The 25,949-nt window shown below is 41.0% G+C and overlaps 1 protein-coding gene across 1 annotated transcript; it reads right to left on the bottom strand.

Moving 5' to 3' along the window:
- Positions 1-673: 673 nt before the first annotated feature.
- Positions 674-23,838, bottom strand: ptprq (protein tyrosine phosphatase receptor type Q). Its single transcript, XM_077597539.1, has 46 exons — positions 23,779-23,838; positions 23,058-23,169; positions 22,164-22,272; positions 21,964-22,078; positions 21,027-21,096; positions 20,684-20,883; positions 20,097-20,325; positions 19,900-20,028; positions 19,682-19,828; positions 19,305-19,468; positions 18,701-19,133; positions 18,264-18,425; positions 17,917-18,096; positions 17,731-17,838; positions 17,280-17,561; positions 16,930-17,211; positions 16,576-16,696; positions 16,359-16,504; positions 16,134-16,282; positions 15,796-15,964; positions 13,576-13,896; positions 13,135-13,410; positions 12,158-12,309; positions 11,791-11,932; positions 11,119-11,382; positions 10,679-11,023; positions 9,449-9,558; positions 9,192-9,378; positions 8,406-8,644; positions 8,192-8,261; positions 7,962-8,120; positions 7,632-7,875; positions 7,485-7,558; positions 6,678-6,777; positions 6,068-6,196; positions 5,454-5,498; positions 4,596-4,622; positions 4,037-4,118; positions 3,873-3,963; positions 3,702-3,778; positions 3,494-3,628; positions 3,300-3,425; positions 2,664-2,809; positions 2,345-2,480; positions 1,171-1,294; positions 674-941 (listed from the first exon to the last, which is right to left on the bottom strand). The coding sequence occupies exons 1-46, from the start codon at positions 23,836-23,838 to the stop codon at positions 904-906; spliced, it is 7,206 nt and encodes a 2,401-aa protein (XP_077453665.1). The 3' UTR covers positions 674-903.
- Between the last annotated feature and the right edge of the window lie 2,111 nt (positions 23,839-25,949).

The raw sequence follows: 25,949 nt of genomic DNA, 5'->3' as shown, positions 1-25,949 counted from the left end.
ACATACAAACTCTTATACACTCACACGTCGGCTCAGTGAAACTACTCATGGCCATTGTTGGCTTTTATTGATGCGTAGACCGTGTTGTTTTACCTTGTTTTGTCGCCGGTCTTTTGGTCGCCCGTTGTCGCGGTCGGGGCGACCAAAAGACCGCGACCAAAAGACCGGCAACCAAAAGACAGCGACCAAAAGACCGGCGACCAATCGGCCGCACACGCTAAAGTAGTAATCACTTTTTTTTAAACGTGAAATTATAACGGTTCAGCATGTTCAAACATAATTTATAGTTCAAATCTTCAAGTGAACATTTCAAAGAGGAGTTTATTTGTAAATCATTTGGAAAATATTTTTGGACAAAATGCAGCCATCGAATTACTGGGGCTTCATATCTCATTCAGATATTAAGCAATAAGCGCCTGGATTCATTAAAGCGGCTCTGTTTACTTTTTTAATGTCAACATGGCTGGTTTCCACCAAGTAGTCGTCAAGGGTGCTGCTAATGCATGTATAAAGGCTATAAATAAGAATAAAAAAACAGCACTGGAAAAAACTAGTGCAAATACCTCTTGAGAAAAGGATCAAAAACAAAATTGGAATGCAATCAACCATTCAAGCAAGTACCGGAATTTACTAAGACGTAGAAAATGAAAGACATTTATATATATCTCAACAAATGACCTTACAAAAACACAACACCTTCCAATATGATACAGTCATGACAATACGCTGTGTGTGCAAAACCATGATAGAATGCGATAGAGTGCTCCCATTTCTTTCATTACACTGAAAAAAAAAACATGGTCCTTGAAGGGAGCATTGTTCTTGTTCTCATCCTCCATCTTCTTTTTCTCTCTTTAATACTCCAAAAAAATGAACACACCCATCTTCTGGTAAAAGTGTCATCTACATCGTAGTCTCCTCCCATTCCAGTTCAACGTCACCTGAACACGTGTGTACAGTGAGATTTTATTAATTGTTCCCAAAATGACACTTCAATTTTTAATTTAAAAAAAATCATTATTTGCCATTGAGGTTGAGAGCAGTTATCACTTGCTGCCAACCCCTACGAGTCAATATGGGTTAGATATGTACCTAATGTTTTCAATGGGTACAAAGTCAGCTAATAGTTTTGAGAAATTTCTTCAAATTTATGAAAAATTGATTTTCTACCTTCCATGGCATCCAAAGAGTCCATCTTCTCTAGAGCCGAGTAGCTGACAAACCAGATGGATTGACTATTGCCTTTGTTGTTTAGCAGTTCCAACGTGCTCTGGTGCAAAAAGATGTACTGGGCCTGACACACACACACACGAGCACACACAGATGCCTGAAAATAGCAAGTGACACCAGAAAAACTTGCTGATCAGCCCAAAATGGAGAACAAATGCAACAAAAGTAATGAGTAATGCATTCTCAATCTGTCTTCCCCTAATGAGACCCTAGTTGCTCTCCACACTTTATAAAAAGCAGTATGAACTACAGAAATATGAAGAATATATTTCTGTAGTTCTTTTCCCTTATTCTTACTGTATCCTTGAAATATTTCTTGTTAAATTGAAAAACAAAAAAGTTAATATTCTCAATTTTTTCACCTTTTTAAATTGTATTCTCATAAGAACAAATATTATATAACCCTGTTTAAAAACACTGAATAAAAAAGGCCAATCATCTAATAATAAAAAAAAATACTCACCCATATTTTATAAGTTAAAAGAAATCGGTAAATATTCCTTGACTTTTGTAGACCTCGATTAAAGCAGAATGTTTGATCACCTTCATAATGAATAAAAATGAGATGATTTTTACTTTATAAAATAATGACATTGTTAGAGTTGGATAGATTTTAGATTTTGGTTCCAGTGCACATTTACAACTAAAATGTATTAAAGGTAAAAAAATAAATACATGGAAAACCAGAGGAAGAAATTGTGATTTTTACCAATCTGGCGACTGATCACAAAAAATAATAAATGATTCGTCGACTATAAAAAAAATGTGATGCGGCAGCGACATCAGACGTCATCACATGCTCCCTAAGTAATGAACGAGCTGGGTCATTTTAGGATAGCGCAATGCTTTTTCAGGATGGGGAAATCCTGCTCACAATACACATTTAATACAATGCCTGATCGTCATAGTATGAAAAAAAAGGAATTTTCTAATAATGCCTCGGAGGGAACGAGCTCCCATGAGGACATGAAGGGTAAAGTAGGACAACTACACAGACATTTCTGATGCTCCAAAGCAATGGAACACAATTTAAGAGGATATTCTGTACGCAGCATTATTTTTGTGCCTGCCGCTCGTCTGGAGGTACTAGTTTGTCACGATTGTGTGTACTTACCAGATTTTGCACCATGCACATCCTCTCGCTGCGGAGCTCAGCCACCAGGCCGTAAATGTCTACAAAGTCGTGATCTCTGATGTGCTGGATGAGATGGTCCAGAGCGATGAACACGCCTGTGCGGCCCACGCCGGCGCTGTGAGCACAGACACGCAAAGTTGACGCTAATTTTGTTGCAGGACTAACCTCCCCCTGCCTAACAAGTGGACTATTTAGGATTGGATGTCCATCGCCGTTAATGGCACTGAAATGTGATCATTCAGACCTCAGCTGAAAAAGATTGAATGGCTGTCATTGACATTTATCCCTCTGCAGATACCTGCAATGGACTGCTATGGTGGTGTTGTCGTGTCGGTGAGCTCGGACCACCCGCACAAACTTAATGAGGGTGCCGCAGCAATCCGGGACCCCGTGCTCAGGCCACGATGTGTAGTTGAAATGACGGACCAAAATGTAGTGTCCATGCTGCGGAGAAAATGAGAAGAACCTTTAATTTGAACAACACTTTGCTTTATTTTCCATTCTATCCTCCATTTTTGATACGTTCTCTGAATAAACTCTCAAATCATAAGCTTTCACATTAAGGTTTACATTTGAAAATTGTGTTTACACATTTGCAATTTAAAAAAAAAACTTTTTTACAAGCTTTTTTTCATGTTACAAATATCATCTGTGGAGGCAAAAGGACAATTTCTCAAAACTGACCAAAAATCTTATTCATTTGAAAAAAAAATCATCTTTTGCTTAAGCAGGCATTTATATTCTTTCACATTCTTTGTTTGAACACACTCGAAGTTAAATTGGAACACAGAACACAATGCATGTTCATTAAAATAAAAATAATGAAGTATGTAATTAATAAGTCACTAAAAAACAACTCATAAGTGGGAGGAAAGGACAAATAAATTTAAAAAATCCTTGAATCTCCCTGAACTGAGTGCTGTTTTAATGTTACCTTTTCCACTTTAAGTGTTCTGACAGTCCAATCAGGAAGGATTTCTTCGGATATTTTTGAAATAAGGATGTCACCAAAGACCGACATGGGCTTGTTGTCTTCGGGCCAGTACTTGTGACAACGAATCTAGAATGGGTCACACAAGACAGTTTTGGATTTGCAATAAATACTTGAAAATGCAAGTAGTGACGCACTCGGCCTTTTTCGTGACACTGCGTGAGCATAGCGATGGTGCGAGTTCCTGTTTCCCAGATCAGTTTCCAAAAGTCAGCCACAGTGTTAGGCAAAGGACCCTGGGTGGCGATGAACTCATTGGGACACAAGTAGCCCTTTGGGACACACACATTTGACACTTAATATAAAAAAGATACATTTGCTCACATTTTAGCAAGAGATACTCACTGACACAAAGCTGGCGTTGATATAGTCTGAGCCTGCAGTTCCTGGTTCTGACAGAAGTTTCACTCGATTGTTGTTGTCTGAGCAAAACAACGGATACTGATATTAAAACCGATATGGAACTGATATGACGTATGGGGGACTACTAAGAAATAACGTGTCAATGTTTCTCACAGGGTTTTATGTTGGGGAAACGGTTCTTGGATTTGTTCCAGGGCAGGTCTGCGTCTGTGGTGGCTAGATCCTGCAGCAGTTTGGGGAGCTCCTAAAGGAGGAGAAAAACGGTGTTTATTATGGAGGTTAGAAATCAAGTTCTGTCTGATTTGATATTTCCGTACGGAAAACTCCTCCTGGAATTTGGTGTTGTCATTGGAGCACAGATCCTCAACATGCTGGAGGAAAGATTTCTTGTTGACAGGCCTTAAAAAGATGAGCCTTGTCAGAATATCTAGCAACATTTTCAGAACATACTATACAATGCAGGGTACAGAATATCAAAAGAAATAGTTTAGTGTGCAGATTTTTTTTGCTTTGTGCCAAGTCATCAAAATTGGGTGTGTGGGTATAATAGAACATTTGCACTCTTACTTCAGTAAAAGTTTTATTTTACTAGACTGTAAAGGGAGTACTTTCACAATAGACAAGACCACAGCACATGCACATGTTTGCCCCCACTCATAATAGGTACTTAAAGCAAAAGATTATTATTATTATTATTACATTTTGATTAATCTTTTTTTTCACAGCAGTGGATGCTATCTGCCAAGTGTCGTTTGAGCATGTGCGTAACACTACCGTTACAGCGAGCAGACAATATGTCTTTGTTTTGGGATGCCACAGCTACTGTCAGCGTATTATTTATACACATTTATACATTATTTATGCAGGATGACTTACTTGAGTGATTTCCGGTAGCTGAGAAGTCTGGATGAAAATAGGAAGCAGGGTTAAAATCAAAAATGCAGAAAAAAACAAGCTCACTCACTATTGAACAAAGGTGAAATGGTAGGAAGTAAACAAGTGAGGCTGGAATGAAAAAAAAGAAGTGATGAGAAAGAAAAGAAGGACGTGAGAGTAGGACGGAAACAGAAAAAGGAAGGATGACATTGTAGAATAGATGGATGTCACGAAATTAGGATAATTGAAGGAAGGCTAGCCTACGCAGGGAGAAGAGAGAAAGAAAAAAACGTCCTTTGATTCAAGCTGGTAATAGTTTCCACTTTCGGACCCCATGAAGTTTCCATTAAGTTCCTTTATTTCCAAACCGTTTGGCAAACAAATTTAGAGCACAATTTTAGGAAACATCTCATCTTACTTTCTGAACCGCTTTATCCTCATTAGGGGGTGCTGGAGCCTATCCCAGCTGACACCGGGCCCAAGGCAGGGGACACCCTGAACTGGTGACCAGCCAATCGCAGGGCACAGGGAGACGAACAACCATTCACTCTCACACTCATACCTAGGGGCAATTTAGAGTGTCCAATCAGCCTACCATGCATGTTTTTAGAATGTAGGAGGAAACCGGAGTACCCGGAGGAAACCCACGCAGGCCCAGAGAGAACATGCAAACTCCACACAGATGGACATGACCTGGATTTGAACCCAGGAGCCCAGATCTGTGAGGCCGACGCGCTAACCACTCGCCGAAGAGTAAACAAATAACACTAAAGAAGAAACCTTGGAGTGAGGCCAAACTAGTATAGATAAAGCCAGAGGACAAACAAAAGGTGGAAAACAGCATGTTGTAAAACTTACTGGATGACGTATATCTCCTTCCGTCTAAAGAAGAAGGATGAATATCTGCTGGAAGGAACAAGCTGGGTGAGAGCGGTCTTTAAGCAGTGTACACAAATATCCCTAGTTTGAACATTCGTCCACCCTTCCAAAGGCCAAATTCTTCTGTACTGTTTGGTGTTTTTCAGATATTTATATTTTTTAGAAAATTACCATTTCATTGATTGGCAGGCACGTCCAGTTTATTGTGACTAGGAGCGTTGGAAGCAAAAATAAAGACAAAGGTTGTTGAGTGGCAAAAAAGAATGTCTCCTAAAAAGAAAGGAGTCAACATGAAGCCACGATTCCACCGAACGGCTTCTATTTTTGCTCAGGCTCAGCAACAACAAAATGATTTAGCCCTGACAGAAACGTACACCATGTTGGCAGCAGCAGCAGAGACACTTTGGTCATGTTGAATTTCCATTTAAACTGTGGAGTGGCTTCAAATTGCCAATATTTGTTCTCTGTCATTTTATTTGAGTAAATTTGCTGCCATTGATGACCATGGACGTCTGATCCGTTTTTCTCCCACTCAAAGTGGATTGGACATCTAACACCATGAATGGCAGGAATGAGTTTGTTATTATACCAACCGGTGGACTTTTGCTTGCTTCATCTCCAAGTCTGCCACGGCAATCAGTTGATCCAGTTTACACTTGGTTTCGATGATCTCCGCTTGCCGGGGGGAATACGTGCCGCCCTCCTTCTTCCGCTGGTGAACTCTGGCATCATTTTACACACGTTAATTAAACCTTTTCTTAAGTAATAGTGCTACTGCTAGCCTCAGATGCTCTCAAAAAATGCAGTGATATATTCGGTATATCTGCCTGTTTGGTTGTGTTCAAGATAACTCAAGAAAGGATAAAGGGAGTCTGATCAAACTCGCAGTATGTTTGTAATTTGAAACGTCAAAGGTCATAGAGGTCAGAAATTTTTGGATTAGCGTCTTTTAGACAGGTGATATGAGAAGAGATAATGATGACATTTCAGGATACGAGGGCAAAAGTAAAAGATGTCATGAATTTGACATTTGGGCCGCAGAATGTTTGAATGTGCTCCTCGGGCTCATTATTCGTTTGGCATTTCAGCGCCATATTACGTACAATGGGAGTCCTCTTCTATTTGTTTGCCTGGCAACTGAATGCTTTGATTAGTTTGGTGTGTTTGAGGTGACAACATCAGTGAGTGTTCGCGTCTCCTTACTTGACAGAAACGCAGATAATGACAATCAGCAGCACTGCCAAGAAGACAGAAAGCAGTACACCAAGGATTATCTGCTCATCTCTGCTTAACAGGCCGGACACTGTGAGATACATTGGAATATAGTGGACAATGTCATTTATTTCGGTACTTTAATTTAAAATGTTCAATAGAATGAATCAGTGCGTAGCAAAATAGGTCTCACAAGACCAATTTCCATCTAACTCATAAGTTTAACAATCATTTTTAAGGTTTCTTATCATTTCCCAGGATGATGGGTTCAGAGGATTGTACGTTGTAATAATGTAAGTTAAAATCCTCAATACTGTTAAATACTTTAGCCAAGAAAGACAGGCTTTCACTCTGAATGAATGGAATCTTAACAACTATCTGACGCAATGAGTTACATTTTACAACTGTAAATCTAACCTTTGTTCCATGGAAAGCTCTTTATTGATGCCAGTATATATATATATATATATATATATATATATATATATATATATATATATATATATATATATATATATATATATATATATATATATACATAAATGCATGTATATTGTCTTTATTTTAGAGTATTTCTCCCTGTACTACTACAAAGAAATGTATTTGGATATTTTTTTTTGATACAATAGATTTCAAGATCTTTTGCGATCCATCCAGATATTTCAATGGCATATGCTAAAAATGATGTAGATTAAATTGCATGGATTAATACGTAGAATCACCATTGATTCAAACTACTGAAATAATTTAACTGTTAACCCCTATTTCAACTTGAATGAATGGTGTAGATATATATACCTGCAGTTTTGACATGGTCAGAGTACTCCGAGTCAGTGTATTGGCCGATGACGTTAGTTGCTCGGAACTTAAACCTGTTGAATATACAAAGTTTAGTTTTTTTTGTGTTAACTCAATAAAACACGTGACGGAATGCACACCACTCACACATAAACAGTGTTGGCCTTCAGAGGTCCATTACACAAAGTGTCAGTGCGGTTCTTTCGCATACACTTGTCTTGATCTCCTATCACGTACGTCTCCGTCGGGGCGTGATTGCGTCGGTGGTCTCTAGATACTTTGCGGATGTCTCGCGGACAATGCGGGTTGGGGAAGCCATCATCGGTTATGTACGGGCCGGGCCGATCAAAGAAGGCGTTGCTCCAGGTGGTTAGGTTTGTGACATCCTTCACTGTGATGTAACGTGAAGCCAAAATATTTTTTAATGCGTTTGGATAACTCTGACAGACTCAAAGCGACATTTGCAAAGAGTCGTACCCCCTGATTCAGCGACGATGACCTGAATTTTTGTGATTGGCCCGTTGTCGTCGCTGTAAAAACAAGCTGGCGTGCGGATGGTGATACTCCTGTGGGTAACCATGGCAACCCCTCTGTGGCCGAGGGCTGCCTGGGGTCTTTGGGTGGGCTTGGCTGGAGCTGCAAAAACACAAAAATGATCAACTTTGAGCCACATGAGAGCAAGCTAAAAAAGCCACAAAGTACTGTACCTTTGATTCCAGTTGTTATTTGGACGTGTGGGCTTGGTGGACTTCGTCCAGCGCCGTTTTTTGCTAAAATCTGGACAAAGACATTAAGTCGGGGGGACGACACATTTATCCATTTATTGAAGAAAAATATGAACACTTTTGTTTTGTTCTTATGAGCTGAAAAGTTCAAAAAGGTTATGCAATAAATACAAAAAGCAATAATCAAGCCCCTCACCTGAATACTGTAGTCGTGACCACCTTTTAGGCCGTCGATGACTGCACTCAGTGTGTGGTTTTCTTTATGTGTGGTATTTAGGCTGATGTTCCTCACAAGGATCTCTTTCTCGTAGATGTACACAAAATAAGACGTGATTTGACCGTTTGGCTCTTCTGGCGGCGTGAAGGTCACCTTGACCCGGTTCACCTCTTCTGGGATGATGGACACAACTACATTCTTTGGTGGGTCTTTAGGCTCTGCGGATACACAGAAAATCACAGAAAAATATGTTTTCATTATTATAGTATTATGAGTTTGGAGTTATACTATTACATGATAAATTTACTACATATTTACAAAGTCAGATTTTTAGATATTCTTTTGTTATTACTCCAAATCGATGATATAAAAACTCAGTTATTGAGTTATTAGTTTTTTTGTTATAGAATACAACCAATGGTACAAGATATGTTTTTACCAACTCACTTAGATTTTTTTTTCATTATCCATTATGCATACACAGTATTAACATGTATCCTGTTTGTTTTCTCATTATTCCAAAATAGTTCACTAGGGATTAGAAACATCCTAATCTTTCAAAGTAAACCTTCAATAATATATTCAATTCGAAAAAACAAGTTTATTGCTCAAGACCACAATAATCAAGACTAACCATAGATTAGTTTAAGACAAGACCTTCAAATTGTGTTTTCAACACCACAAATTATTTGCGGAGGAGAAGTAATGTCAACATTCAAGAAAAAGTCTCTCGCCCAACCCAATTTTCACATTTTCTCTCCATACCTTCTTCCAATGTTTGAAACATGAAGGGCCCGATAGCCTTCCCATCTTCTGCAGCAAATTCCACAGGGCCAGTGAAGGCTGTGACCGTCACGGAATAAAGCGAGAATGCCGTCAAGTTTGTCACGACCACTGTGGTCAACTCTCCCGGTATTCTGATGAAGGAGTAATTAAAACTGGGACTGTCCACCTAGAGTTACAGATATTGGGAAAACTCAGCCACCTCATTGGTATTTACTTTGCGTAAGTGAAAGAATGACCTGCACGAGGTAGGACGTTGGTCCTGAAATAATGTCCGGAGGGTCCCAGTCTATACGAAGACTGCTGGCAGTGGGCAGCACTCTGATGTCACGTGGAGGGGCATCTGGATCTGAGAGATAGACACACATTATTTTTTTCCTTTTCCCTGCTTAACTCATTTGTTCCATTCCCTCAGGAGCTGCTAATTTCAAAGATTATGGAGAAGTATTACAGCTGATTACTGTTTCGTTGCATCAATGGGAGCATTTTTAAATGATTAATCACCGCACTGCAACACTGTTTCAGACCGTGGCTTAAAAGGAAAATGTGAAAACAAGTCATTATTGAATGCGCAACCAATACAGCTGCATCATCGATGATTTATCTGTTCTTTATCTGTCGTGTGCGGTCGATTGGTCGCCGGTCTTTTGGTCGCGGTCTTTTGGTCGCGGTCTTTTGGTCGCGGTCTTTTGGTCGCCCCGACCGCGACAACGGGCGACCAAAAGACCGGCGACCAAAAGACCGACGACCAAAAGACCGGCGACAAAACAAGGTAAAACAACACGGTCTACGCATCAATAAAAGCCAACAATGGCCATGAGCAGTTTCACTGAGCCGACGTGTGTTTGTATAAGAGTTTGTATGTACATGCGTTGTCCCTTTAAGAAGGTACGTCAGTCAGGGTCTTAACAAGTTCTCCAACAAAAAACAATAAAAGTCCGGGAAATTTGGAGCTTTAGCCTAATAATTAATAGGGCATTAAGTATGACTAAATAGTAATTCGCAGTTTGTATTTAGGGAATTTGAGCAACGATTTAAATGGTAATTGTCACTTACCTTCCGGGCGACCAAAAGACCGGCGACCAAAAGATTGGCGACCAATCGACCATGTACCTTATCTGTTGCTGTTTTGAAAAAGTTCACGTACTAGTGCAAGGAATACAAACTCCACTCAAAATTCCCATGACAACATTTAGAAAAGCGCTGAATAGAAAGATGGAATTTTGTCGCACACCCTAAAAAAATATGGTACAAAATTGACACCTGTGTTTGTCAGAAGTGTAACATTTAAAAAAAACGAACTAGATTAGAAGTGTAGCATTTAAAAAAACGAACTAGATTTCACAGTTGTTTTACTGCAACTCACTGTAAAAACTATTTTTACCAAGTTGGATGATAACATCACTTCAATCATTTTCTCCTTCTTACATTGAGTTAATATAACATTGCATCTTTGTGATTGTACTTACTCCCAGCCAGGGTGTGTGTATAAATCCACAGAGTGTATTCCCCAACCCCTGCGTTGGTCACCGCTGCCACTCTGAAGCGGTAGTGTCGGTACTTTGCCAGAGGATGAATCGTGATACCCGGCGCCCCTTCCGTAGTGTTGACCGAAACCGTGAGGCTTGTATCCACGCAGTTCAAGGCCAGTTCTTCAAGGTTTAGAATGTCGGGCTCACATTGAGTGCCGAGCAATTCCATGACCAGCTGGTACTCTTTGAGCAGGCCCGGGACGGAGAGGGGGGGAGTCCACTCCAGTGTCACGTTGACGGCTGTGACCTGAGACACGGTGAGGAATCGAGGCGCAGATGGAGCTAGGCAGAAAGATCAGGATTAAGGATTACATTCAACATCTACTATTCTGCTGCTTTTCAATTCTGTGAAAGGATTACATTGATGGTATAAGTACCTGACTCTGAAAGTGTGGAAGCGGTGCAGTTGATTTGCTCTCCCGGTCCCACAGAATTGACCGCGGCCACAGTGAGTAGATAGTACCGCTCTGGTGGCAGTCGACTCACTGTGTATTCTACTGTGTGCACCCGGTACGAATCCACCTCCAGTGCAATCTCATAAAAGAGGATCTCCCCGTTCGGGTTGACTGGAGGGTCCCAAGATAAATAAATAGAATCCCAGCTGACTCCGAAACACGAAAGGTTGCCCACAGCTTCTGACACTGCAAACACAAAAATCTTTCAATATTAGCTCATGTAAATGATTCTGACTGAGGACCGTAACCACGTACATACAGTCGGGTGTGTACCACGGGTGTGCACGCAAAGGGTATTAGTGATGTCATGACAAAGGGTGGTCAATCTGGGATACTCACATTTTAGTGGTTAAAATATTACTTGTATTTTTAAAAGGGCTGCCCTCAAGTGGGCTTGTATTTCTGTTTTTCTTCACTATTAAATATCATAAAATACAAATTATTGGTATTTTTTAATGTATTAAACAATATTTTTCCACTGGGATATGTGTGATAAAATAGACAGATTTGCTCTATCATAAAAAAAAGATCCATTTTTTGTTTCCATATGATTGTCTGTCAATCATTCATTGAATTGCCATTTTGTTATCTTACCTGATTCATTGGTGGTGAAGGTCACAGGGCTGCTAAACTGGTTCCCATGGCCCACCCGTGTGTAACTGTAAACACTAATCTCATAGGATCTATGAGGTCTGAAGCCTGAGATGTACTCAGTGGTGGATGCACCAGATGAATTCTGTAACACACACATTCGCACGTTTAAAAATGCAATCTGGATTACTCGCTGATTATATCTTATTATATGCGGACGTGTGGGTAAATATAATGTTAACTCCGAGTGACATCTGGAGTGTGAAATTAGAGCTGCTTATCCGTGTGACAGATGTAATTTTTTTACCGGGCACTTCTCCCGAGTGCACTTTCATGTTTTCATTATTACGGCGTGTGAAATTGACGGTACCCGGTGTGTGACGGTGTGTGTGATGAGCTCTTGGATGAGGAAGCCATACTGCAGGACCACCCCGTTGGGCTCCATGGGGGGCTCCCAGCTCAGCCAAACGGACACGGCTGTGTGGTTGAAAATGGTTAGGTTCCGGGGAGGAGACACTGGGCCTAAAACACAAAAATCTCTGAATTAAAAGGACGCCTATTTGTTACATTTCTCTTGTCAATATACTATGTACAATCTTATGTAGTGTGAATGGTTTACTCCCTTAACAATTTATGCAGACCACTACCTGGTCCTAATTTCTCCACATTCATAAACTATATGAAACATTTGTTTTGTTTTCATTCTTTACTTTTAGAAACAGATCCAGAAAATAGAAAAGAAAGACTGAATCTGAACTATATTGATGTGACCCTGAAATTTGGCAATGAGTTGATTGGGGTGGTTTATTTTTCCATTTTGTATCTTTGACCTAAACCTGGTGAAGGTATTTTAGGGTTTAAAAAAAAAATCTTTTCCATTTTGGGGTTTCCAAAATATGCACAAATTCTTTGTTGCGAGCCACGAGTTCTAGTATGAAACAAACAGTATAAGACAATATTTTCCTGACTAGATGTAGTCTGACACACTGTTGCGCTGCACAATGAGACAGAATGGCATGCACGCTTAAAGAGAGCCGTTTGCCTCGAGCGTCAGTATGCCGATTGCATTCGCCGCCAATCAATACCAATCGTGTCATCCCTTTTATATCATTGGCTGCCATTGAAGGCGCCAGACGTCCGAATGGCCTGACAAGAAAAATCTCTCATCAAAAGTGGGCCTTCATTATGAGCTGGTTGTTTCATGAAACATGAGTTACATGAAAATCAAGATGCGCTGTTTTTTACGGTGGTGCACAGCTGAAACATCTATAAAACGAGAGACCTTCATAATGTTGATATTACACCAACAGACAGCATCATGTATATGTTCCACACATGTACACGTACCCCCTTCATCAGAGTGCAGCATCACCACCAGGGGTGGTCCTGAGCCTTTCCGTGTTGCCGCGCTGATGCTCAGGTTATAAGATGTGTACGGCTGCAGATTGGTGAGCGTGAAGGAAATGTTGGGTGTATGAGTGGTGGTTGAGCCCCCCGGGCCGGACAGCATGAGGGTGTATTCTGTAATCTCCCCGTTGGACTCTAAGGGACGCTGCCACGCCACAGCGATGGAGGAAGACGACAGATTGACCGCAGAGACCAGCATTGGGGCAGAACTGGGGACTGACGGCAAAACAGATGGAGACACGTCACACAGTCCCTTAACTTCCATTTGACTGTGAATTTAAATGAGTTGGTCATGAATAGATATCCAATCCATTTGAACTAGGAGGGTTCAAATGGTTTGAGTGTCTATCACCGTCAATGGCTACCATTGAGTTCACTAACCATCGTCGTCTGTCCTCAGGTACATGGTGCTGGTGTGGTTATGGGCTGCACCGGCCCCAGTTGCCGGGGTAACAGTTAGTACGTAAGGGAAATATTTTCTAAGTTTGGTGAAGAGGAAGACGGTGTCCGTGGTAGTGCGCTTGATGGTTTTGTTGACCAACTGAGGGACTTGGTTGGGTAAAAAGGGTATGATCCCAGCCTCTTGTAGAGTAAGGATGTAGTGGGGACGGCCATTTGGTTCCAGGGGAGGGTCCCAGCTCACGATGATGGCAGTGGAGCTGAAGATTTGTGCTGTGAGGTTGTGGACCGAGTCAGATGGCACTGCACGAAAGAAGTTGGAATAGTGTCACTTTGCAGTCTTATGATAAAAGATTTATTTGTTTTAAAGGGGACATATTTTGGGATATTTACTTTTTGCACATGCTGATTTTTTCCCCTCTCACAATACAATTACAATTTACACAACATGATAACATGATTCAATGTCTCTGACATACACAACTTAAATAGAGACCATTTTTTGCTAAAATGCCAGCCAGATCATTTTCATGGTGGCTGGACAACACTGGTGCCTAATATGTCTCCTTTAATGTGAATGAGTCAGTCAACATTTGTCACAAACTGTCATAATACCAGCAATGCTGTGCTCAAGAGAAACATGAAAATGTGAAGAGACAGAGACAGAGAACAAAAAGTGGCATTAAGAAGGGAAATATGCCTTTAGGGTTGAGGGGAAAAGAGGTTGGGGAGGTAATACTCATCCTGAATGTTTAACCTGAGAAGCACGGAAACGGTAAATGTAATATTTAAGGTGAATGAGTGGATTCAAGCAGGCCAGGTATGTGTGGGGTCAGTGCCAAAGGGGGGAGCGAACCCCCCGCTGGGCTTGGCTGAGCGGCAGAGACAAGGTGGCGTAGTGGTCCGCTGTTCGGCTGAGAGTGGAGCGGCTAAATCACGGGCAGAGATACACAGTCAGTTACCAGGCGTCTTCACTTCATGATTATTCTTTGCCAGTACATGACCATTGAATTAGAGCTAAGTCACTGGAAGCTGTCTGCACCCTTTTTCACAAAATCACATAAAAACAAAGCCTTGTGACGTCAAGTTGGAATACACAACATCAAAGTGAAGTTCAAGTGAATATTACATGCGTGAGGGAGAATGCCTGTATCCATGGCAACAAGGCAACCGCGGCACGAGAGCGGCATGCGAATCCCGCTCACGAGACCTGTCAACCTATGTTTTTTTCTCTTCCATCAAGTGCTTTTGCACCCGTGCTTAGTTCTTTTCCCCTTCTAATCCCTCACAACTTTCATCATGCTCAGTGAGAGGAAATACAAACTGGTTGTCCTCCGGACAAAAAACAAGAGCCAGTTTGCCAGACGGAGAGTTTATCTCCTTTTACCGAGCATCCGTAGCAGGGTTTTTATGTCATTTTTTTTTCTTGGAGGTGGAAGCAGAGTGTTGAAAAAGGTGTGCAAGTGAATCTTCCAGTGAGACTATGACTACATATGATTACTTATACAGTCACAGGACACTTCAACAGATAGACCCGCACAATCTAATGAGATAGATATGCCGCCTTGGAAAAGATAATAATGCTCTTTATGACTCACGCTGTTGAAAAGGGGTGGAGAAATAACCCAGATCAGTCAAAAGGATGAACTTCACCACTATCAACATCTATCTACTTACAGTAGGACAGTTTTGGAAACAAAAGTAGGATAATTGTAAGAACTAACTATTGAATTAAATGTGTGAATTTGTCACTAGGATTACAGTATATATATACTGGACACATGCGTAATATACTAACATAATTCACGTCTACATCTGGGTAAAATGGCTCTTATTTTACTGTCCATATATACATACAAACTCCACATGGAGAGGCTCTGAAGAAAATTGAAACTGGGATCGTTTTACTGCAAGGCAATCTGCCAAGGCACTTGTCCACATTTCAATCTAACATAGAAAATCACTTTTCTCCTTCCTATATTGCTTCGGCAGTATAATAAAAAAATCATCTCCACAAAAATAACCCTTTGGTGAAATTCTGTTTTGTGTAAACTTTGCAGTAAAATCTTTGTAAATACGTGTTTTTCCTCTATATCTTGAATAAGATCTCACAAGATTGTGCAGGCAAAACTAATGATAAGAGTCCAACTTGTGTCTCTTATGTTGTATATCGTCTATTTTGTTTGTGCTTGTCTGACTGACCGTCCTCAGGTAACAGCAAGGTAAGTGGCTTGCTACGGACCCCTCCGTCCCCAAGTACAGAGCTGGAAGTAATCCACACTGTGTAGTTTGTGCCACCGATAAGACCAGTCAAAGACCAGGAAAGAGGCGTATCTCTTTTTCTGATGGACCCATCTGCAACAGGAACCTCCTGTAAGAGGATGAAATGACACGAGGCATACTCTTTTCACGTGGAAACATACTGAGTGAGTCTAGGGGTGAATAATGATTTGATTCCCTGCAGATACAGTACTTTTTTTATCCATTAAGATTTTTGAAACCCCGGTTGTTACTTTCCGACACAAGTCACTTTATCTCACCTGCTTAGCCACGGTGCTGTTGGAAGTGTAGTAAATTGTATAGTGAACAATAATGATTCCATTGGGTTTGGCAGGTGGATACCACAGCAAGGTTACAGTGGAAGTAGTCATATTTACAAAAGTCACGTTCTGGGGTGGAACAAGGGGTTCTGATGGACAAATAAAGAACAAGAAAGTTTCATAAAGTTAGCAAAAGTCTTGAGTGTTCTGTTGTTCAGTTACCACCTGCATTAGAGGTAATGTAGGCCCGCACCCCTCCGTCTCCAAGCCTGGTCCAGGTGGACACGGACACACTGAAGCGGCTCTCAAAATCCACATTTATAACCAGTGACGTCTCAGTTACATTCTGCTGCAGATCCATTGTGTCGTTCCTGCACAAATTGTCCGCTGATCACATTTTGAAAATGCTGATTTCACATACATACACCACATGGGAACCCACCAAACGGTAACAATGTAGAACAGTATGTCTGAATTGGCTTCGAGTGGTGGTTGCCAGGACAACTCTATCTCAGAGTTTGGCAACTTCCTGGCATGGAGGAACTGTGGAGGCGTATCTGGCACTGGGATGTGGGAGAGAAACTTTCCAGTCATGTAAAAACAACATCAATAGGCTCTATGGAGAACTAGGTGTTTTGGAACCTCAAGGGCAACCATTGTTTGCTGCTAGGAATTTAAAAATGGTTAGTAGTTATCACTGTTCTAGTAGAAGAAGAACCATTTGGAAAGAAAAGAAACAAATAGGGAAAGAAAGAATTAAGACTCCCTCCCAAATCCATCTGTCTGACCATCTCACCATCCTCCAGCGTAGTAATGTTGAGCGGCTCGCTGGTGAAGTTCCCTGGCCCGGCCCGTGTGTGTGCCTGCACTGTAACACGATAGCGTGTATACTTCCTCAGGTAGCCCAAGTGCAGGAAGTTGGTGGGGGAGGTGAGGTTGAGGTAATGCGTGGAATTCCATAGCTCCAAGCTATAGTGGGTTATTACACCGTTGGGCACCAATGGAGGAAGCCATGTCACATTCACCTCATTGGGACTAAGTGATATATAGGAAAGGCTGCGCGCAGGACTTCCAGGTACTGGAATTAACACAAAAGTTTTCCAGTTACTGATTCTGATCGCACTTGATCATTTTCAATAAACTCACCATCCTCCCCAGACAAGACACTTAAATAGTTCGAAGTGTGGTTGCCATGGCCGAAACGTGTGAAGGCCATCACGGAGACATTGTAGTACGTATAGGGACGCAGGTGTGCCAGAGTGACTCGGTTGCTCGAGGTGTTTACCGAATTGGAATATGAGCCGTTCTTATATAGAACCGTGTACTGTTGGATCACCCCGTTGGATTTCACTGGCGCTGACCAGGTCAAATTGACCATGGACGAGGCTGTGCCCACCACAGTGAGGTTTACAGGGGGGGAATCCGGCTCTGCAAGAAAAACAATGCATTAGCATTTATCCCTGGCAATATGTTATACTTGCACTTGCACACTTAGACCCACAGTGGTGCTGCATCTCGATACATACAACAACAGGCAACAAATTCTCTTACTGTGGCAATTCCATTTCATGTGTGCATTTGTACTTCCAACACATACCGTCTTCTAATGTGAGAACAAAAATGCCATCTTCCTGAGAAACCAAACTTTCTCCCACAGCTGTGGACGCAGCCACATGCAGCATATACCCTGTATACTTGTGCAAATCTGTAAAAGAGATATTGCTACATATTATAACAGCGACAGCAGGAAAAAAAACGTGTGGACTGAGTATGAACACACTACCTGTTATGAGTATGCTGGTGTAGTTTGTGATCCACTTCAGATGCTGACCACTGTGCAATGCGAGGCCGTAAATGGTGTAATGTGTGATCCGCCCATTGGGATTGAGTGGTGCTGCCCAGTTCAAAAGTATGGATGTTGAGCTGATGTTTTGGTAGGAAAGTTCCAACACTGAGCTGGGGACTAACGACACACAGTACAAACGCTCAAAAGTAATGCCCCATTGATTAGAGGGTAAGATGTGAAGATTTGTGACACTACTTAAACTGTTAGGCTTCATTGTTCACATTGCTTTAGAAAATATATATATACTATAGAAGAACCACAAGCAAATCATGGAAATAACCAACCTTGCTCTCGGGTCTTCTCTGTGACCTCAGTGGTGGGACCTTCACCGGCTACAGTGGAAGCCGAGACTCTGAACGTGTACTCGGTGAAAGGTTCAAGGTCGTACACCAGGTAAAACAGCTCATCTGCCAACAGGTCCATCACGTCTTCTCGTAACATTACATCTTAAAGAAAAACACATTATAAATGAAGAAAATGAGCAGGACTATTAAATCATTCCGATATCAAAGATTGTTCACAACATGTGTTATCAGAGACACTCTTTCATTCTAGCTGTGGATCCCTACTGAGTACCATTAAGTTACCCTTTAAGAGCAGGGTGATACATCTTAAATTAATATTAAAAGTGTAATGACCAGGAGAACCTCATGAAATCATGAGTTGGCATGCTTGTAAGTTAAGTCATTGTGTAAATCAAAGTAATATCTAACACCTGTACTTCCAGAAGACGCGTGTCCTGTAACAGAGTCGTGGCGAGTGGACAAGCGTAGGTGGCCAGGTGTATGAGTAAGGTAGGCCGACTCGGTAGTCATTTCGTCATCTGACGACGTCAGCCAGAGAGGACGCGTAACAGCCAACGCTGGTGTAGCAGAAATAGTTGTGGTGACAGGATGTAAACGATTGTAAGTCTTGCCGGGTGTCTCAGTGACCATGGTGACACCAGAAGGGTTAACGCTTTGAGTTTTGGTGCTTCGCTTAGCACTTCTGAGGGAAGTTAGGGTCAGACTGAAGGAGGTGATGTCAGTAGACTCCTTGGGATGAAAATTACTGGATGTGGAGATCTCAAGATCAGCATTCCTCTTACGCCGCCCTGGCATATCCTGAGTGGCATCGAGCAACATGCCTTTAGAGGAACCACTTGTAGGCCTATTCTGTGGCGGGATGAAAGGTCCACAGTTGAATGTACACCACGAAAAAAGTTAGGGATAATGAAAATAAGTGAAAATTTACGACAAACTCAAATTGTACTATAAAATTTACAGGCGAACCTGTTGTAGTATGTAAGATTTCTAAGCAAAATGATTAAAAATGAGGGAGATTACCATCTCGCCAATGAGGGTGATGTCCTGTAACAGAGTTTCGTTTAGCAGGACCTGAAGTCTGTACCGAGTGACTAGGCCATTTGGTTGGGCTGGACTCATCCAGTTCACGACGACTGAAACAGCATCTTCGGCAACAGCGTTGAGGTTCCGAACAGCACTGGGTGCTATATCCCCAATGACAACAAAAAGTCATTTTAAGCAAGACACATGCAAACCAACCATTGGGCCAAATTGGACAATTTTGCTTACAAAAACAGTTCAGGCAATAATCAGAAATGTTAAAACTATTGTATATTGGTTCCAATCATTCACCTTGTTAGGAAAGAAATGTCAGAAACATTGTCTGATTTCAAGCAGGTTCATTTGAATGTCGGTACCTTCAGCCGAGGTCCTCACATGATCTTGAGCCACTGGACCCACTTGGCCAGCCGCTCTGGCGCCCACCTCTACAGTATACTCTGTGTATGGCGCCAAGCTGGTGAAGGAGAATCGCATCTCTGCTGTGGTATTCTCATACAAAAATCCTATTCATAGGAGAGTTTGTTTTAAAAAAAGCTTATATCACTGTCTGTTAACGCAGTCAATATGTACTGACCGGTCGGCTTGTACAGGAAAAGCACATAGCTAAATTTCCCAGTGATGATAGCGGGAGCGTTCCAGGCAAGTGATATTGATCGAGACGTCACTTCCAAAATGGTGAGGTTTTGTGGAGGATCTTCTGGGGCTGAGAATTTAAAAACTGGACTTGGACCTGCTGTGTAAATTCAGTCTTTCAAGATGCCGCCACCGTACCTGACTCTGGCATGCGAACCATGGTGGAGGCAATCTGTCCCTCCCCGTCAGACGTAAATGCAGACACTTCAAAGAGATAAGAAGTGTAAGGCCGAAGCTGATCCACTCCCACTGAGATGGGAACACTCCAGGCGGATGCTGGAGGGACCGCAGTCAGCGTGTGGGGGGGAGACACCGCCGTCATTTCCAACGGGCTGACTGTTGCGCGGGACAGAATATCTGCTGCATCCTAAACAAGGAATAAAGTAAAGATTCACAAAAATGTGATTCCCACCCAAATTATCCAATATCAGTCAACTGATCAAATTTTTTTCATTATTATTTATAGCTGTGTGTGTGCCTGGTGGTGTGTCTGACTTTATATGTGATATATGCAAGGAATATTAAATGTTTAACATCCACATGTAATTTGCACCCGCAATTTTCAATGCATATTATACTCCCTAAGTTAACGGGACTTGATAAGTCTAATAGTAAACTTTAATTTTAATGCTTTTACTGGTCATACATTTCTCTTTTCTTTACATTTTCTGGTCTAAATATAGGTTAGGAAAAATAACAGCGACTGGTGTGTTCAATGGCCGCACGTTGCAATGAGGCAGTGCCCCCGTCATGATGTCCTCAGCGTTGACTTCCAGATTGCGGATCATTTGGCCCGTGCGTGCGTGCTTGGCTTTGACGGCAAACTTTGTGATAAGACCATTGATGCGATGTGGAAGGAACCACGTAACCAGCACTGAAGTGTGATTCTGGGCAAAGGCGGTCAAGTTGGTCACCAGCCCTGGAGCTACAAACAACAGAAACAGTTGTATTCCCGTATATAAATCCATCTATTCTTTTCCTCACGCTTATCCCACATTGAAACACATTGATAGAAGCTTCAGGATAAAATAGATTTTTTTGCGGGTTCCTGTATGAATGTTTACTTACGGGATTCAGCGGTCTTTATATAAGCAGTTTTACTGAATGTTCCCATCCCAGCAGAAGAAAAAGCTGCCACCTGAAAACAGGAAATTAAGTGGTGTAGTATATTTGAACGTTAAACCTCAAATACAGTCATCCTGGTGAAGTTTTTTTTTTTATTTACTAAAAGTAGTAATAAAGTCAGTCATGTGCCTATACTGCATATTCACAGTGTGCCACCAAAGATTTTACATGACATTTGCATAAGGGTCACTGTAGGTTAATGAATTCTCCAAGCTAATAAGCGCTGTCACATTAATTTGGTCAAAACAAGACTATGAAAAGACCTCGGGCTAATCCATAGCTCTGTTTACCCGATTAACAATGCAATCGGGATCAGTTTTCCGACATGGAGCCAGGACGGCAGACTGCTTGTGGGATCTGTGTGAGATGTAACAGTATTTTGAAAAGATTAGGGAATGGTTCGGGAACCAACACGGAAAACAATTCAACAAGAGAGTCAGTGTTGTCAATGAACAGATTTGTGGTTTACGGCGTTCTATGAGCATGTATATGATAACTCCACATATTTTAAAGCCATATCTCAGCATGTTCTGCACTATTGGGTACTGTAACAAATCAAACCATATTCAGCTTGAAGGGTGTAAGTGTTGATTTGTGGACCAAACACCGGCTTTGGGAAAGAATTGCTGAGCAAAAAATAAATAAATACATGTCTCTGTCAACTATTTCATCCATCCATCTTTATATATCTTTTCCTCTTGATGACAAGAGCTAATTCATTTGAGCATGAGGCAATGGAAGATTGATTGTTGGTTATAGTCATATATTTTCCAATTAATTGTATTTTTCCTACTGAAATCGTTTGAAGAATGCAATCAGTAAAAACACAAAGTCGTATTTGTTTTGGTGTCCTTTTGGATTGAGACCACAGGAAAAGTACCTGAATGTGGTAGGTGGAACCTGAGGTGAATTCAGTGAGCAGAGTTTCTGGTACATCCAGGTACCTGGTCACTCGTGTAAAAACTGGATCTGGATAGGGACACACTTCCTTGTACCTAAAAAGTGATTAGTTATCTCACCACTCAGCAAACTGATTCATTTTTGTTATCCAAAATCATAGTTAAAAAAGGAAAAGAATACCTGATGATATATCCGTCAATATTGCTGGAATCTGGAGGCATTGTCCATGAGAGGAGAATTCCATTGGAGCCAACAGCCTCACCATGTAGTTCTAAAGGTGAACCAGGAACTGGAGGAGTTCAATATTATGTTACTCTTCTGTCACAAACAATGGAGAGATTTACCGTTCAGCGGAAAATCGTCATGCAACTGCATACTTCCTGTTTATATTCTTGTGAGTTTATTTTGTTAATTAGTTCATTTATTTGACTATCATTTAGAGGATTAACAAAAATATGAGAATTTTCGGGACATCATGGTGAAACCCCCCAACACTGTCACCTTTTAGTGTATAGCATTCACTGAATTTTGCATGTGAGAACTCAAAGGACAGCATTATGAACAGTAGTTCAGTGAGCACGCAGCGTGGGCCCGCGTTTGTGTTTCTGCTGATCTGAGGCTTCTTCACATAAAAGCAATATTTAAGAAGCCTCTCGGTGCTGAGCCATTCATCCTGTAGTTCAAATGCAAAGTGATTAAGTTACTCGCGAGCAATTAAACAATCGTAGTGGCTAATGCTGACATACTCTTCTAGCTCCGCACTTCTTTGCCAGTATAATGATGACACTCAGAATTAGTGTAAAGCGCCGTACAATTGGAATCATACGTCTTATGAGTGGGATACTCACTTAAAATGTGTGTCAATTTGTGCGTGATTGACTGCCTGGGAATTGACTTTGAATTTACTATGGGTTTTTGACATCAAGGTGCAAATAATTAAAAGTCTATATTCAATCTTTATTGTCTTATAATGGGAAAACGATTACTTTTGTTTTTCTGTGTCATTAACTCAGTGATGCTGAAAGATGTTTAATCTATTTGAACTGACCCAAGTTAAGCATCGGTATTTCTTACCGCTCTCATTGGCATTGATCATGCGGCTGACTCCGGGATTGATGTTGGTTGAAGATGCTGCAGAAAGAGTCTGTGTGAATTCTGTGGATGGACTAATAGCGTTTACAACAGCCTGGGGGAAGAAAAATTTTCAATACGTCATACATCGACTAAAGGTTCAGGGCCAAACTAAGCCCTATTGAAATCTCCTTATTATAATTCTATGGATGAATAAATTACCACTTTCAGCATTGTAGAAAAAAAACTCTTTATAAAAAGCAAAAAAGGCTTTAGGAGGCTGATTAGGCTTATCACTCCCTCATTTTTTCGCAGAGTATCAAACATTGAGTATGATGATCCGTGGTGGGAAAAGCAATATGTAATTTGTCTGAACGTGAGAGGGGATGGTAGCAACAATAACACATAAAGGCCCAAAATAGGATGTGGCAGTGAACGTTTAAGAAAAAAACAAGGGCTTGTCAAGTAAATTGAGCAGAAAGATGAAAAAGCACTCTCAGACAAGAACAGACAAAGACAATAATTGATTCTATTAGTAAAATTACACTAGTAAAAGACACAGACTAATTGATAGACCTTATGGACATGGCACAGCTCATATTGCTCAGACAATATACTACCAAAGTGCAGGGGCTAAGAGACATCAAAGAAAATTTGGAAGTTTGGAAATGGTCTTGATAGTACTGTAAGACACATTGGGGGATATTCTACCATTGAACCTTACCTGTGCGTGAGCCAAATCCACGTAGAGCGTGTGAAGCAAGATGTGATAAAACAAAGCCATGATGGAAAGAAAGTTGAGTTTGCAAGTTTAGTTGAGTGACTTTAAGTGCTCGAGTGTTTCCAGATCCAGTGCAAGTACTCCATGGAATTCTAGAATTTCAAGAAGCTGTTCCAGGACATGACAAGACCTGGAACCGAGTTATCGTCATAAAGTCATAGAGGAACTACCTCGAGTTAAAATATTCCAAAGTTTTAGTGTTGGGGACGAAAAAAGACAACGGCAAATCCTTCCATTCTCTGCTTGGACGAATAAAACATTCAGGGTTGAGCTCATGAAGCAGACTCAATTAGTCATGAGATCTATTACTCAGCTGCATGTGTATGTGTGTCTGTGATGGGTAGGATTACATTTTGGGGCTTGGGGGTTTGGGACACCTGGCAGCCGGAAGGAAGCAAGATGGGGGGAATCGTAAATGAAAGTGTGTCGTATGATTCTGTTTTGTAATGCTACTGTAAGACAGACTGCGATAAATTGACTAATGCATTCTGTGTGATATATTAGGATCATGTTTAGCCATGTTTTTTAGAGGTAGGTTGTGTGTTAGAATAGAGAATAAGGAAAAAAAAAACACGAGAGAAAATAAAGCCTCAATAACTTTCAGGAACAGTGTGTTGAGGTACACTTGGTCATTCTTTCGGGCTACGCAGATAATCATACATCTTTAAAGGCCTTGAAACACAATCTCACATGTGCTGACAGGCGTTGCTTAGTAACTAGTAGGTGAGCCCAAAATGTGATGCAAATGTGTGCATGAGGAAAGACTGTTTTGTGGGTCAGAAGAATGACAACAAGTGGTGCTTGACAGGTTTTGGGTATTTGTTTGTGATAAACACAGACGTTGTCATTTTACCTCCTCCAGCATCAATTGCACGGGCACCTCATGGACGAGAGAAAAGTGGGAGCATTAAAGCTCACTTGAAGTTTTCGCATTTACTATTGGACGAGAAGAATTTTTTTAGGGCTATAAAGGCTTTGATGACACCAAAGCTACACCTTCATCTTCTGATCCATCCATTTTCTATTACACTTCTATGAACTTGGAGCTTTTTCAGTGGGGGAAGTAATCATAACAGAAATAATGCAGTCACACTTGTCGGGCTTGTTGTTGCCTTTCAGTACCATCTGAAAGCAAGAATTTCTCACTAAAACTATAACATCCAGAGCAGTTAAGAACAACATCCAATCTGAGGAAAAAAATGTAGGTACTTGCATAATTGTTCCGAAGACACCTGTGAACTCTTCTAAATGTGGACGTGGGAAAAATGTAACATTCGGGCTCCTCCACATTCCTTTCAGAGCCATCCACATTCATGTTTGACCTGGTTCAAGTGAGCGTGCGTCAAGGGGAGATGATGGTTTGTCCTTTGAGACTTTCCTCCGCAGTCATTCAAAGTAGCAGGAAAGCGAAGTCACTGTCCTGAGAAGAAACCTGTAAGGGTCCCTATGTCTCTGGTGTCCAGAGGGGTAGCAGGTACAGGTTTGTCTCTGGGGAGTGTGTACTCCTTCATGCTTTAAGAATCTCACCCTGCTGGGACTACCTAGACTTTGGGACAGACAAGAAAAGCCTACACAAAAGATCACAGTGCAGATGAGTGAACGCTGTCATGCCAGTCATAAACTCAGTTCTGCAAAATCCATTGAGCGTTTATTTTATATTTTTATTGCATCTTAAGGTCCCAGTCAATTCACTGGTCGAGGAGAACAATGTCAGTGAAATCACTGTGGTAAAACAGGATAATAGTTCACATCAATGTGAACTATCAGTGTAGTGGTAGAACATTAAGTCGTTCATCTTTTTTTTTTTAGATTACTGATTTTTGCATGCTCACTACTAGTCTATCTATCTATTCTGTGTACTAGTGCCCATTGGTGGGTCCCAGGTTTTTAACCCCTGTGGTTCGGCATGGACTTGGTTGTGTTACACATCAACTAGATGGAGCTGTGCTGAAGAGAATTCCATACAATGATTTCCCAATATTATATATACATATATATATATATATATATATATATATATGTATATATATATATATGTATATATATATGTATATATATATATATATATATATATATATATATATATATATATATATATATATATATATATATAT

The sequence above is a fragment of the Stigmatopora argus genome, chromosome 3 (genome assembly GCF_051989625.1).
Source record: "Stigmatopora argus isolate UIUO_Sarg chromosome 3, RoL_Sarg_1.0, whole genome shotgun sequence".
NCBI lineage: Eukaryota > Metazoa > Chordata > Actinopteri > Syngnathiformes > Syngnathidae > Stigmatopora > Stigmatopora argus.
This window is presented reverse-complemented; position numbering and strand designations above follow the sequence as displayed.

What these genes read in the sequence shown, in the direction of transcription:
- ptprq (XM_077597539.1), bottom strand. Translation starts at nt 23,838, where the DNA reads ATGGCTTTGTTTTATCACATCTTGCTTCACACGCTCTACGTGGATTTG. An exon ending in GGGCACTGCCTCATTGCAAC is followed by an intron (nt 20,326 to 20,683) that starts GTGCGGCCATTG and finishes TTCCTTGTTTAG; the next exon opens with GATGCAGCAGATATTCTGTC. An exon ending in CCTGAGGACAGACGACGATG is followed by an intron (nt 13,411 to 13,575) that starts GTTAGTGAACTC and finishes TTTTGCCGTCAG; the next exon opens with TCCCCAGTTCTGCCCCAATG.